The 16,005-nt window shown below is 42.8% G+C and overlaps 1 protein-coding gene across 10 annotated transcripts in view; it reads right to left on the reverse strand.

Annotated features, from left to right (window-relative positions):
* IQGAP2 (IQ motif containing GTPase activating protein 2) overlaps positions 1 to 16,005 on the reverse strand; it is a 333,035-nt gene that overhangs the window by 156,381 nt on the left and 160,649 nt on the right. For all 10 annotated transcript variants that reach the window (XR_002823745.1, XM_023729491.1, XM_023729494.1 and 7 more), the window contains one exon: positions 9,064 to 9,220. Coding sequence is in view for 9 of the 10 variants with exons in the window: in XM_023729491.1 (XP_023585259.1) it covers positions 9,064 to 9,220 (157 nt within the window). In the remaining variant the exon portion in view is untranslated. The remainder of the gene's footprint in view (positions 1 to 9,063; positions 9,221 to 16,005) is intronic.

Raw genomic sequence — 16,005 nt, forward strand, 5'->3', positions numbered from 1 at the left:
GGATTGGACTGGACTGTGGGACACAAAGTGATACTTGTGAGGAGTGTGCCTCTTAGCTCAAGTAGATACAAGAGACTAAACAGGCAGCTTCCGTCTGGAGGTGAGATGGGAAGGCAGAGAGGGTTAGGAGCTGGTTGAATGTACATGAGGAATCAGGGATGGAAAGAAGGAGTGTGCTGTCACAGTATGGGGAGAGCAATTAGGATCACAGAACAACATATGTATAAATTTTTGTATGGGAGACTAACGTGAAATGTAAACTTCATTTAAACTACAACAATAAACAAAAAGAGTTGAAAAAAATAAATAAAAGCTAAATAAATTAAAAAAAAAAAAGAACTGACTGTTCTCTCCTTGGTGGTCTCCCACTGTCCACTCAGCTCACTCTTCTTCAGTTCCCTCCCCCCACTTCCAATCCCTTTCCAAGATTCACTCCTCATTTTTTGCTCCCATTGTCTCTACAGACCACCATTATAATGCAAGCCACTATCACCTGTCCTCGACTGAACTGTCCTCTCGTTGGACTTGTTGCCTCCACTCTCATCCTCCCTTCAATGAATTCTCTACAGAGCAGCAGAATGATCTTTTTCAGGCCTAAATTGCACCATATTGTATCAGGATGTGTCTGTTTGAAGTTTCCAATGGCTTCCTACTGCCCTTAGGATGAAGTCACAGATCCTCAGTGGACCTGTATGGCTGTGAGATCTCATCTCTGCTTCCCTCATGCCTCACCACCGCCCCTCACCTGCAGCCTTTCAGCCACTCAATTTGGCCAAGCTCTTTTCTTCCTTGAGTCTATCACAAATGCGTTCCCTGTTTCTGGACTGCTCTCCCCTCCTCCCACACCCGACTCTACATGTGAGTGACCTTCTCATTCTTTCAGCCTCAGAGTAAATGCCATCTCCTCAAAGAAACTCACGTACTACCTACCACTGTCTGTCATAACATTACCTTTTCTTCCCTCGTATACTTATCACAATTCATAATGATATATTTCCTTACACTCTGTCTCTCCAACTATAAGCTCCATGAAATAGGACCATGTCTGGTTTTTTTTTTTTAATTTTATTGTGCTTTAGGTAAAATTTATAGCTCAAATGAGTTTCTCATTCAAAAATTTATATACATATTGTTTTGTGACATCAGTTGCAATCCCTGCAATGTGACGGCACTCTCCCTCTTTCCACCCCAGGTTCCCTGTGTCCATTCACCCCTCCTGCTTTCTCATCTTGTTTTTGGCCAGGAGTTGCCCATTTGGTCTCATATATTTGAATTAAGAAACAAGTTCCTCACATGTGTTATTGTTTGCTTTATAGGCCTGTCTATTCTTTGTCCGAAAAATAGGCTTCAGGAGTGGCTTCAGTTCTGAGTTAGCAGGGTGTCCAGGGGCCAGAGTTGAGGAGATTCCTCCAGTCTCCCAGTCTCTGTCAGACCAGTAAGTCTGGTCTTTTTCTGTGAATTTGAATTTTGTTCTACATTTTTCTCCTGCTCTTTCCGGAACTCTTTATTGTGATCCCTATCAGAGTGGTCGGTGGTGGTAGCCAGGCACCATCGAGTTCTTCTGAGCTCTGGCTGGCGTAGGCTATGGTTCATGTGGTCCTTTAGTCCTCTGGGATAGTACTTGCTTTGTGTCTTTGGTTTTTTTCATTTTCCTTTGCTCCGAATGGGATGGGACCAATAGATGTATCTTAGATGGTCGCTCGCAAGCTTTTAAGACCTCAAACACTACTCACCAAAGTAGAATGTAGAACATTTTCTTTATGAACTATGTTATGCCAATTGACCTGGACGTATCCCAACACTATGATTCCCAGCCCCCAGCCCCTCAGTAACTCAGTCCCTCAAGGTGTCCGAATGTGTCTAAGAAACTTCTATGACTTTGACTTCGTCAAGTTGTACTGACTTCCCCTATATTGTTTGTAGTCTTTCCCTTCCCCAAAGTTAACCCTTGTCTACTATATAGTTAATGACTTGCCCTCTCCATCCCTCCCCACCCTTGTAACCATCAAAGAATTTTTTTTCTGTGTGTAAACCTTTCCTTGAGTTTTTATAATAGTGGTCTCATACAATATTTGTCCTTTTGTGATTGGCTTATTTCACTCAGCACAATGCCCTCCAGATTCATCCACGTTGTGAGATGTTTCATGAGTTCATCAATGTTCGTTATTGTTCGGTAGTATTCCATTGTGTGTATTACCATAATTTGTTTATCCATTCATGTGCTGATGGGTACTTAGGCTGTTTTCATCTTTTTGCTATTCTGAACAATGCTGCCAATGAACATGTGTGTGCATATGTCTATTCGTGTGACGGCTCCTATTTCTCTAGGATATATTCCTAGGAGTGGGATTGCTAGATAGTATGGTATTTCTATTTCTAGCTTTTTAAGGAGGTGCCATATCATTTTCCATAGTGGTTGTACCATTTGACATTACCACCAGCAGTGCATAATGGTTCCAACCTTCCTGCAACCTCTCCGACATTATTATCTGTTTTTTTGATAAGTGCCAGTATTGTCAAGCTGAGGTGTATCTCATGTGGTTTTGATTTGCATTTCTCTAATAGCTAAAGACTGTGAGCATTTCTTCATGTGTCTGCTAGCCAAGGACCATGTCTGTTTCGCTCACTACTCTGCCTTTACTGTTACTAGGTGCCATCGAGTCAAGTCCGACTCATAGCAACCCTATGTACAACAGAACGAAACACTGCCCGATCCTGCGCCATTCTCACAATCGTTGTTATGCTTGAGCCCATTGTTGCAGCCACTGTGTCAATCTATCTTGTTGAGGGTCTTCCACATTTTTGATGACCCTCTACTTTACCAAGCACAGTGTTCTTCTCCAGGGTCTGGTCCCTCCTTGTCTTAGTCATCTAGTGCTACTATAACAGAAATGCCACAAGTGGATAGCTTTAACAAACAGAAGTTTATTTCCTCACAGTCTAGTAGGCTAGAAGTCCAAATTCAGGACATCAGCTCCAGGGGAAGGCTTTCTCTGTTGGCTCTGGAGGAAGGTTCTTGTCATCAATCTTCCCCTGGACTAGGAGCTTCTCCAAGCAGGAACCCCGGGTCTAACGGACATGCTGTGCTCCCAGTGCTGGTTTGTTCGTGGTGTGAGGTCCCCAACTCTCTGCTTGCTTCCCTTTCCTTTTATCTCTTTTAAGATAAAAGGTGGTACAGGCCATACCCCAGGGAAACTTCCTGTACATTGGATCAGGGATGTGACCTTAGTAAGGGTGTTACAATACCACCCTAATCCTCTTTAACATAAAATTATAACCACAAAATGGAAGACAACCACACAATACTAGGAATCATGGCCCAGCCAAATCGATACACACATTTTTGGGGGGACATAATTCAATCTATGACACTTGATAACATGTCCAAAGTATGTGAGACGAAGTCTTGCGCTCCTTATTTCTAACGAGCATTGTCATGGATTATGTCCCCCCAAAAATGTGTATATCACTTTGGCTGGGCCATGATTCCTGGTACTGTGTGATTTTCCCATATGTTGTAAATCCCGCCTCTATGATGTTAACGAGGGAGGATGGGTGGCAGTTGTGTTAGTAACACAAGACTCAGTCTACAAGATGGGATTGTGTCCTGAGGCAATCTCTTGAAATATAAAAGAGAGAAGTGAGCAGAGAGACAGGGGGACCTCATACCACCAAGAAAGCAGCTCCAGGAGCAGAGTGCATCCTTTGAACCTGGGGTCCCTGCGCGGAGAAGCTCCTAGGCCGGGGGAACACTGATGAGAAGAAGGCCGAAAGAGAGAGAAAGCCTTCCCCTGGAGCTGATGCCCTGAATTTGGACTTTTAGCCTGCTTTACTGTGAAGAAATAAATTACTCTTTGCTAAAGCCATCCACTTGTGGTATTTCTGTTGTGGCAGCACTAGATGACTAAGACAAGCATTCTGGCTGTATTTCTTCCAAGACAGATTTGTTCGTTCTTCTGGCAGTCCGTGGTATATTCAATATTCTTCACCAACACCATAATTCAAAGGCATCAATTCTTCTTCGGTCTTCTTTATTCATTGTCCAGCTTTCACATGCCTATGAGGCGATAAAAACACCATGGCTTGGGTCAGGCCATCTTATTCTTCGAGGTGACATCTTTGCTTTTTAACACTTTAAAGAGGTCTTTTGCAGCAGATTTGCCCAATGCAATGCATCATTTGATTTCTTGACTGCTGCTTCCATGGACGTTGATTGTGGATCCAAGTAATCCTGGACAACTTCAATATTTTCTTTGTTTATCATGATGTTGCTTACTGGTCTTGTTGTGGGGATTTCTGTTTTCTTTATGTTGAAGTGTAATCCATACTGAAGGCTGTGGTCTTTGATCTTCATCAGTAAGTACTTGAAGTCCTCTTCACTTTCAGCAAGCAAGGTTGTGTCATCTGCATATTGCAGGTTGTTAATAAGTCTTCCTCCAATCCTGATGCCATGTTCTTCTTCATATAGTCCAGCTTCTCGGATTATCTGCTCAGCATACAGATTGCCTTTAGTGTCTAGAATAGTGCCTAGCACATGGTAGGCATTGATAAGTAGTCATATGTGGATGAATGAATTTTACCCTATATGTATTTCTATCATAGTACAATTTTATCTTCTTTTCCTACAACTCCTATGAAGTCCCTGGGTGGTGCAAACGGTTAACACACTCAGCTGCTGAGCAAAAGGTTGGCGGTTCAAGTCCACCCAGAGATGCCCCAGGAGAAAGGCCTAGCAATCTCATTCTGAAAAATCATCCATTGAAAACCCTATGAAGCGCAGTTCTATTCCGACACGTGTGGAATCATCATGAGTTAGAATGGACTCAACAGCAACAGGTTTAATTGGCACAATGGTTCTCAAACCTTAGTGCTACACAAGGGAAAAAAAAACCTGTGGGTGCTTATTAAGGGTGCTGCTTTCGGGATCCTATGCCAAGAGATTCTGACTCAGTAATCTGGGGTGGGGTCCAGCAGTCCACATTTTTTATATGCATCCCACCAGGCAGTTCTGCAGGAGGTTTGAGCATCACACTTCTGACCACACTGTCAGACTCTAAGCACTCTGGATAAGTACTGAATAGAGCAAGAACATAAGGAAAGAAATGGGGTCCTTTGGCTTACTTGAAACAACTGCCATTCATTCCTCACCCAGCAGCTATTTACCAAGCACCTACTATGGGCCAGACCCTGTACCATTCACTGACAGTGGGCAACAAAAAGCACACCCAGTACCTGCCTTCATGACAAGATGATCTCTATAAAATGATATAGTGTATCTAAGATGGGCATGAGCACATAACTCAGACCTGAAGGAATACTCACAATTGGGAGGTTTACCTCTAATACCGAGGACATCTCTCTAACCCTAAATTTACCAGGGTTGTAAAGAAGCTGGCCAATCAAGTGGATAAGACAGCATGAAAGCCCCCACCTACTTAACTGATGGTTGTCAAAGCCGTCAGTGGCAAGACTGAGGCTATTAGGGCTCTGGAGCATAGCTCTGCCGTGGGGACAGTCTGTCTAACAGGCGGGTCATATTTTATGGTCGCAGTCTAGGCAGACCCTGTGGCGAGAGCCAGAGTTGACTGAATTCATGGTTTCCAGATGGCACATGAGAAGCTGGGCCTGGGCTAGTAAGTGCTCCCTTGTGTCTCAACATCTTTGCCCCAGCCCATGATTTAGCACTCTTTGGAAAGGACCAAGAACAGGAAGTTAAGTCTCCCATTCATTGATATTTGTCTCCTTTCGTTTTTGTACGAGAAACGAAACGGCTTTAAAATAAAATGTTATGATCACCTGGCAAATCACTAAAAATTTCCATCAAGGCATGGGTACTTTCAGGGATTTAATGGAAGAAAAAACAAAAATCTTTTTTCTCTAGTGAATTAATGAAGGGGTAGTTCCCATTTGTCCTGTGTTTTCTCTTTTAACTCAGCAGCATTGAGGGGCTCCTACGCCACAGCCGGCATTCACCCCCTCCTTCTGCTACTTCCCTTCCTCCCTCCCCTCTCCTAGTTCTGCTTCTTCTGTTCACCCAGCTTACCAGGGGCCCGATGGGCCAGGGGGCAGCCCAACAGAACAGTTTCCTCTCTCATCATCTGTTTCTCTCAGGGATGTCATTCGTTGCCTAGGCCCGACAGATATATTATTTCGTAACAAAATATTGAAAATATGATTTTCCCTGTCCCCTTCCCAAACAGTGACCAAAAAACCAGTTGTTGTGGACTTGACTCTGACTCATGGTGACCTCATGTGTGTCACAGAATTGTGCTTGATAGTTTTCAGTGGCTGATTTTTCAGAAGCAGATCACCAGGGCCTTTTTCGGAGGTGCCTGTGGGTGGACTTGAACTGCCAACCTTTCAGGTAGCAGTCAAGCACATTAACCATTTGCGCCATCAAGGGTCTCCTCCCCAAAAGTAGCATCATTTAAATGGTGGGATCTCTGACGGCAAGAGGAAAAAGTACTTGTTTAAATTGCCATGAGGGGGTCCACACCTAAACCAGAAGGAGATACCTACATTCAAAGCATATGACGTGTCAGGAGGAGAAAAGAATTAGCCTGCGCAGCTAATCAAACTCTGCCCCAAGGCTCACAACTCCAAGGAGAGTCTCTCTTTCCAGCCTGATTATTACTATCCACAAAGCCAAATAAAGTATAAATAATCCCCTTTCAGGGCAGGCTGGAGCACAATCAAACTACACTTAAGCTAACTCTACTGTCAAATCTAGGTGGGTGTTAGTACTAATAGACCTAGGTCTTGATAATATCCACAGAACCAAAAACCAAAAACCCCACTGCAGTTGAGTAGATTTTGACACATAGCAACCCTACAGGACAGGCCAGGACTGATTCTTAAGGTTTCCAAGGTGTAATCTTTACAGACGCAGACTGCTACATCTTTCTCTCAGGGAGCAACCAGGGGGTTCAAAGCATCAGACTTCTGGTTAGCAGCTGAACGCCTTAACCACTGAACTACCCGAGCTATTTCAAAGCCTCCCCCAAAAACTAAACCCACTGCTGTCAAGTGGATTCTGACTCATAGCTATCCTATACAGAGTAGAACTGCCCTGTAGAGTTTCCAAGGCTGTAAATCTTTAGAGAAGCAGACTTCAGTATCTTTCTCCCATGGAGCGGCTGGTAGGTTTGAACTGCTGACCTACTGGTTAGCAGGCAAGCATTTAACCACTGCACCACTAGGGCTCCTATCCATAGGAAAGAAAAAAAAAAACAAAAACCAAACCCGTTGCCATTGAGTTGATTCCGACTCATAGTGACCCTATAGTACAGAGTAGAACTACCCTATAGGGTTTCCAAGGAGTGGCTGGTGGATTCAAACTGCCAACTTTTTAGTTAGGAGCCAAACTCTTAACCACTGCACCACCAGGGCTCCAAAGAAAAGCAATGAAAAAAGAAAACATCATAGTCTAAAATGTGGAAAAATGTTAATTTCTTTTGAGAACTGGGGATACAAATGATTTTTCTGTGCTTTCCTGAATTTTTAAATATTTCTCAAAAAAGCAACTTTGATTTGGCTGGCTAAGTCATGGTCTTGTGAAAGGCTATAATAAGCTGGAACTCTGGGGTGAAACACATGACTTACTAAACTCCAGATGACTTTAACAAATGCAACACTGTTACTCATAACATCATGTAAGGCAGAAATATTTGCTTGGTTCCCTTTATGAACAGACTATATAAAAACAGACTCGAGAGAGATTTGTCAACTGATTTTGTCTATTCCTAGATGATTACTCAAACATTTTATCAGAATTAAGTATATATATATATATTTTTATAATAAATTTTGTCTAAAGAGCAACTGAAGAGTAGTAAGAATCACGCAATAAATGAGAAATCATTCTACTTTCAACTACACTCAATGCTGTCCCTGCAATTGTAAGAGAAATAACATTTAATGATACTTGAAAATCTGCAGATAAAAAATGTTCACATAAAGAACTAAACACAATACATTAAGAAAATAAGGAATCAAGTTTCGAAGAAGCTTTAGAAACCTTGGCTCTTAGCTGGTGAGAAATTGCATATTCCAGGATGGAATGCCACACATTTTAAAATTCCCTTTTGAAGACAAATCTAACAGAGGGGGTCTTTTTGGTTGGTGTTTACTTTTTCCTCCTTCATTCTTTAGTGGAAAAATTTCAAACATAAAAAAGTAGGCAGAGTAGGATAATGAACTCCTATGTACCCATCACACAACCTTAGCAATTATGAACTCACGGCCAGTCTTGTATCATCTATCCAACTCTCCCCCCTCCCCATTATTTTGAAGCAAATCCTAGACACTGTGTCATTTTATCTGTGAATACTTCAATCTGCACCTTTAAAAGATCAGGATTTTTAAAATTAACGTAATTTAGTTTTGTCTTGCTCTTTGTCCTGGCCCCCATGTTCCTTTCAAATCTAAACGTGGTGGTTTTTTTTTTTTTTTTTTTTGTCTAAAAGGGCTTTGAAAGTCTCTTCTTTTCTGGTCTTTTCCAAATTAGCCAGGAAACAATTCTTGAAACAAGTTGCATACAAAGAAGTAAGTCTTATTTTTGTTTTAAACACCAAATGCAAAGGAATTCCTACCTCACTCTTCTATATTATTACTGGTTTTATTACACTGGCCCTAACCCTTTGGGACTACAAGTTCGAGCCCCAGCTAGGTACTTTATTCCTTGATGAGAGCATAGGGAATAATAAACTGTGTTGGTGGTAAAAATAGGAGAGGTAAAGAGAGCCCCCACTTCTACATTTACTGGCACTAATAAGAAATCACAAATGACTTCCATGAAGGAATAATGGGAATCGCAGGGTGTGCAGGGAAGCCCAACCAATCACAGTTATCTCAGCCTCAGCCGAGAAATAGTAACCCTTTGCCTTTAAAACTGCTGCAGCCTCAGGAATGATTACTCGCAGGCTCCAAAGACCCAGGACATCCTCCCTCCATCCCACCCCTCCCCACCAAAATTCTACTAGAAACACTAAAAGGAGGGAAAGGAAAGGAAATATCAGACTTTCACGTTTAGCTAGAAGCCAAAACCAATTAGATGTCAGTTACCTTATAACGTGTTTGTTCCACATCATAGATCTTTTTCTCTGATACCATTTTAGGGGCAAAGAACTTGGCTAACTTTGCAAGGTAAACTCCATTCCTCAGACCTTCTTCCAGTTCAGTGGTCGGTGGCAATTCTTCAACTAAGCAGACTTCCATCCACCTAAAAGGATTTAAACAAACAAAAAATGACTCCAGTTGTGTAACTTTCTGAAAACATCAACGAAATGAGGCAGCGTTTCACTGTATGTGTTGGAGATGTCAACAAAGACAGTAGCGTCAGAAATATCTTCAGGTGTCACAGGTGGGAAGAGAAGACTTCGGGACTAGGAGTCAGGATATGAACAATGGGGATGAATACAAACACAGAGGCACTGAACTCACTCCCACCCCAGAGCCTGTCAGCTTCACCCTTATCTGAGTCTCTGCCAATACTCTTTTATGCCAAAGAGGAAAAAGGCCAAACCATTATGTATGGGTGGAATTAGTCCTGCTGACATTAAACGAAAAAAAAAATCCACGTTTATGAACCCCTAGCAAGCAAAATCCTCGTAGGAGCTGTGCCTTGGGGGAGAGTACAGTCCAAGGCACTGCCTCGGTCCAGAAATGCCAGTCAGGGAAGGTTGAGGGGCATCAAAAATTCAGAAAGCAAGTACCGTCTTCTGTAAGTAACATACACTCCTTTTTTTCAATACCAGGAACTGCTTACCTTTTGCAGAAGATACAGTACTTGCTAGGTTCTGAAAAAATATTTTAGAAAAAGATCAGATTAGATCTTAGGACACTGTGCGAGTATTCTAGAAAATAGGGCAGGCACCACAGTCATTACTGGCTCAAGGACTCACAGTGGGAAGGCAACCAGGCCAGCTCACATTTCACACTGGTGTGCTGAGAATCTGCCAGAGTGATGAGGATAATGGTAGCCCTATCCATTCTTGAGTAACTATTACCTGCCGTAAGCTCCAAGAGTCTGGTGTGCAGGCTGTCAGTTGGGGAGGTCCACAATTCTCTGCCTCCCAGCCGCTAATCCAAAAACAAGTCGTAAACTCTTCATGTGAGCACCATACTGTACGGTCAGCCCCCCAGAGGACCATTAACACAATAGCAGCTGATCTTACCCACACCTGGATGACAGTAGAACACTGTTCTGCAATATTAGCTGCTCCTGACACAAGCTGTGAACACTGTAAAATGTCTGAACTGCTTGTAGCTCTGGATAACATATTTTAAAAACTCACAGAGCCCCTAATAAGCAAGATGTATTTACTGACCACTTTGTTGTTGTCAACTGCGGTTGAGTCGACCCCAGCTCATGGCTACCCTGTGCCCAACAGAATGCAATTCTGCCCGGGCCAGCACCATTCCCATGATCAATTACAGATCATACCATTGTGATCCATGGGGTTTTCACTGGCTGATTTTCGTGAAGTCGATTGCCAGGCTTTTCTTCCTAGTCCATCTTAGCCTGGAAGCTTTGCTAAAATCTGTTCAGCATCATAGCAACACGCAAGCCTCCACTGAGTGACAGGTGGTGGCTGGGCAGGAGGTGCACTGGCTAGGAATCAAGCCTGGGTAATCCGCATGGAATGTAAGAATTTTACCACTGAACCTTCAATGCCCCTGACCACTGATTAGGCACCCCCGAAGAACATATGAGAAAAGTATGCCTTGTCTTCAATTACATTAAAGATAATTGAGAAGGCAACATAATTCCAAGGAAAAACCAGACAGCAGTACAAGACAGGCCACTATGTCCAACGCTATATGGTGGTGTATAATTTAAAAAAAGGCTTGGGGATAAAGGGGGATCATTGGGTTATCCCAGAGTCATTAGGAAAAGCACTGTAAAGGTGGTGGGAGCTGGACTTGTTCTAGAAAAACAGACTATTCAGAAAGGTAAGCAGAGCACTAGAAGCTGGGGAGCAGGACTAAAGACATAAAAGAGACATGGCTGACTTGTGCAGAAAACAGAGAAGGCTCTGGGCCTCTGGGGCTCATGGGGAGAAACGAAGCTGGGCGTGTACAGTGAAGCCAGGCTATGGAGGACCCAACACACGAGGAGGAGGAGCATTCATTGATATTTGTTGTCACAGGAAGCAGGGAGCTCCTGGCAGCTTCACAGAAAAGGAGTGACATGCTGATAGTGGTAATCAGAGAAAATTAATCTGGTATGATGGGTGCCCCAGAGACAAAGCGCTAAGTCAGGCTTTTCCTGACATGAGGTGATGAGGGCTTGGATTAGGCAGGAAGAAATGGAAAAAGAGGGAAACCAAGAGACATTTCAAGGAAACAATAACAGGAGTTGGTTATAGCTTAGAAAAGGGGGTTGAAGGAACGATGGGTGTTACCAGCCGGGGAGAGAACCATGGTGTGGGGGAGCTCTCTACCTCAGGACTTAGCCCCCTGCCAGCAGTGTGACCTCAAGCAAGTTCCCTAACCTCTCTGAGCCTCAGTTTTCGCTTCTGTAAAGGAAGGAGTGGGGAGGATCAATGAGAAGGTCCTGCCCAGCTCTAAAGTTCTAGAGGACTGTGAAATTGGAGGGATGACAATTTTGTAAAGAGAACAAGTAAAATGAGATGATGATGTACTTGGCTTTTCACATTATTATGCACAAGGTGAATATGAGATAATTGGTTTGCATGAGCTTTGCTTCAAACAAATGGAAGTAAGAGTACCATGAACTTGCTGAAGTAAGAAATCAATAATAATGCTGCCTTTGTTGTTGTTGTTCTAAATCTGGCCAAGTTAGGAGCCCACTACACTAGACCAAGTTTCTAATTTAAGTCATCTGGGAGTTAAAGCATCAAGCTACTTCACAATAAAATAACCTGTTTTCAAGTAATTATGTTTTCAAATAATTATTGTCTTAAGAAAATTTTTGAGGAAATTGTTTTTCACACAACAATATAAAAATGTTTCAAAACTACCCAGTAATTAGGGTATGTGTGTGAGGGATGGGGGAAGTAAATTGACAATTGTAGGAAGGGCCAGGAAGCTAAAATAACAACAACTCTTAAGTGTGATAATTTAGATTTGAGCTTGTTAAAAAAAAAGAAAGATAATCATATTTATCTTTTTCTATATGCGCAATTGGCTTAAAACTCTAACGATACCAAAAACTTTAGATTATCTGTTATTGTTAGTTGTGACTGAGCTGGTTCTGACTGATGGCAACTCATGTGTGCAGAGTAGAACTGCTCCTCCATAGGGTTTTCAAGGCTGTGATCTTTCGGCAGTAGACTGCTTGCCAGGCCTTACTTCTAAGGTGCCTCTGGGTGGGTCTGAACTGTCAATCTTTTGGTTAGTAGTCAAGCATTTAACCATTTGCACCATTCAGGGACTCCTTTAGGTTATCTACAACATATTTAAAACATAGCCATTGCTAATGATTATGACATTATCAAAGGCAAAGGCTAATCTCTTCTTCCTCTTTGTAATTCCTTTGTACCTGGCAATGTGTTTACACATAGTGAATACTCAATTTAAGTGGCTATTAAGGAAAACAATTTTCAAAGTGTCACGGTTATATCTTAAAACATGCTAGGACATTGCTAGACTTTTAAATATTGCATTTTTGCAACATTAAGCATCAACAGAGGTACCTCCTTTTCACTGACTTGAAAATCAAAAGATGATATTATCATCAGTGATAACTAACATTTATTAAGCACTATTTTGTGCTACTCAATGTCCAGCTTTCACATGCTTCAATGAAAGCTGGACATTGAATAAGGAAGACCAAAGAAGAATGGACACCTTTGAATCATGGTGTTAGCGAAGAATATTGAATATACCATGGACTGTCAAAAGAATGAACAAATTTGTCTTGGAAGAAGTACAGCTAGAATGCCCCTTAGAAGCAAGGATGGCAAGACTTCAGCTCACAAACTTTGGACATGTTAACAGGAGGGATCAGTCCCTGGAGAAGGGCATCATGCTTGGTAAAGTAGAAGGTCAGCAAAAAAGAAGAACACCTTCCACAGGATGGATTGACACAGTGGCTACAACAGTGAGCTCAAGCATAACAACGATTATGAGGATGGCACAGGACTGGGCAGTGTTTCATTCTGCTGTACATAGGGTTGCTATGAGTCGGAACCAATTCAACAGCACCTAACAACGACAACAACAATTTTGTGCTATACCCTGGATTTAACATTTGATGTGGATAATTGTTTAATCATCATGATCACCCCATGAGGAAGAGGCTATTAGGATCACCACTTGCAGATGAGAAATCTGAGGCTTTGAAAAGCCAGAGGCCACACAGCTAGTAAATGAAAGAAGTGGATAAAGTTGCTAGCAGCCTCTGCTCCTGTAATTCTAACTTTTAACTTCCCATAGCTCACCAAACAGAAAAATGAATCCTCTAATCCGGGTCCACAACCTAGTGTAAGATAAGAGTGTTACCAAGATACTCCAAACTACTTCCAAGCAGCAGTAAGATTTCCATGGTTTGGTGACACACATGCCATTACTCTTCCAGGATAAGGCAAAGATGGTATATTCACTGTCAAGGGTCAGTAAACATCCTGGGGTTTCATTTGTTCTCCTAGAACTCCCTTTTGGTCACCTATCTAGCAACAAGCATAATACATGGCCTAGGTTGCCTCTGGTAGGTGCTGTAGCAAAACAGCGGTTCGGTATGGAGAGCTTAGATCCTATCCAAGTGGAGTCACCTCCTCAAGGACTCCTGCAAGCCTTGACAGGATCTCAAAGATTCTTCTAATAAGATATTACTTGGAAACTTTTATCAATTATTAGTCAGTATGTCATATGAGTCAGAATCAACTCAATGGCAATGGGTTTGGTTTTTTGTTTATGTCAGCAAAAAACACTGATAGGGAGGCTATTCTGGGACAGATGGTAGATTATACTGACAGAATCATCAGCCAGATTGGCTACTTAATATTTCTCTAAAGATATTAAAACATCTCAAAATGAGGCAAGGAACCATAATGTCATGGATTGAATTGTGTGCCCCAAATAAGATATGTTAAAGTCCTAACCTCTGGTCCCTGTGAACATGATGCTGTTTAGAAATAGGGTCTTTGAAGATTATCAGTTAACATGAGGTCTTACGGGAGTAGGGGAGGTTCTAATCCCACTTGAGTGGTGTCCTCATAAAAGAAGTGAAGAGACACACAGAGGAGAGACAGCCATGTGAAGATGCATCTCACACCAAGGAACACCTGGGGCTACCAGAAGCCGGGGGAGACAGGAAAGGATCTTCTCTACAGTCTTTGAGAGAACATAGCCCTGCCAATACCCTGAATTCAGACTACCAGCTTACTTCTGTCCTCATAAACCACCCATTTTGTGGTATTTTGTTACAGCAGCTGTAGGAAACTAATACAAAACTAGAGCACAGTCATCATATGGGCTGAATATCCCTTTGACCTATTTTTCAGAAGTGTAAGGAAAGAGAACATAGAGTACAGATACCACATCCTTCAACCCAAAGGCTAGAAGACAGCTAGGAGTAGCTGCTGGCCGGGGTCTACATTTACTAGCCCCTGTGTAGGGCCAACTGGCTAGGACCTGATTGTGAAATGTGAGAGGAAATGATACGCACTACTCCTAGGCCTGACTGATAAAAGCCTCCCATGGATGAGCCTCCACTCTTTCTTCTCCTGTCTGCTGGCTGGATGCTAAAGTCCAAGGCAACCTTGAAAAAGAAGGTGGAAGAACTTCCATTAGCCTGGGTCCCTGAATCACTGTGTGGTAAAGAAACCCCTGCGTTCCCTCAACCACCCTATACTACTGAACCTTACATGAGCAAGATTTAAACTTCTACCGCCAACAACCTCAATCTCAGTGACTTATCTGATATATAAGCTAGTGTTGTCAACCCAATAAAATTTGTGTGATTTTTATTGTATATTATGGTAAAAATTTCCTATAACAATCACAATGCAGAGACAACTAGCCTCATGTTGCTGGGTGTCCTGAAACAGGTCACTTAAAACTCGGGGCACTCAGTTTTATTCCATGATCTAAAATTATAATGGAATTCAATATGACAGTGTCATGGATTGAATTATGTCCCCGCAAAAATGTGTGTCGAGGATGGGTGGCAGTTACGTTAGTAAGGCCGGACTCAATCTACAAGATTGGATTGTGTCCTGAGGCAATCTCTTGAGATATAAAAGACAGAAGTGAGCAGAGAGAGAAGGGGACCTCATACCACCAAGAAAGCAGTACCAGGAGTAGAGCAGGTCCTTTGGACCCAGGGTCCCTGCGCGGAGAAGCTGCTAGTCTGAGGGAACACTGATGAGAAGGCTGACAGAGAGAGAAGGCCGACAGAGAGAGATGGCCTTCCCCGGGAGCTGATGCCCTGAATTTGGACTTTTAGCCTACTTTACTGTAAGGAAATAAACTTCTCTTTGTTAAAACCATCCACTTGTGGTATTTCTCTTAGAGCAGCACTAGATGACTAAGACAGAATTTGGTACCAGGACTGGGGTGCTGCTTTAACAGATACCTAAAATGTGGAAGCAGTTTTGAAGCTGTGAGTGGATAGAGGAGCGGCAGTGGCAGAGGACCAGCAACAGCAAAGAACCTGCAGTGGCAGAGAAATGGCAGCGGCAGAGAAACAACAGCAGAACCAGGAGACCAGTGCAAGATGGCGCTGGAGCTGACCCATGGAGCGAGAAAGCTGAGTGCCTGTGCGCAGGAGGCTTCCTGGTGGAGTGGGGTGCCTCCAGGCACTTACCAGTGGAGCTACAGAGCTTCGGAACACTTGTCCCAGCAGGGCAGACGTAGGCGTGAGGCCCAAGAAGCCGAAAGGCTAAGAAACCAGGAAACAAGCTGAAGAGACAAGGGACACAAAAAGCCAAGCTGCCCACTGTTCACAATAGCAAAACGATGGAAACAACCTAGATGCCCATCAACAGATGAATGGATAAACAAACTATGGTACATACACACAATGGAGTACTATGCAAC

This window comes from Trichechus manatus, unplaced genomic scaffold (genome assembly GCF_000243295.1).
Source record: "Trichechus manatus latirostris isolate Lorelei unplaced genomic scaffold, TriManLat1.0 scaffold00029, whole genome shotgun sequence".
Lineage (NCBI taxonomy): Eukaryota > Metazoa > Chordata > Mammalia > Sirenia > Trichechidae > Trichechus > Trichechus manatus.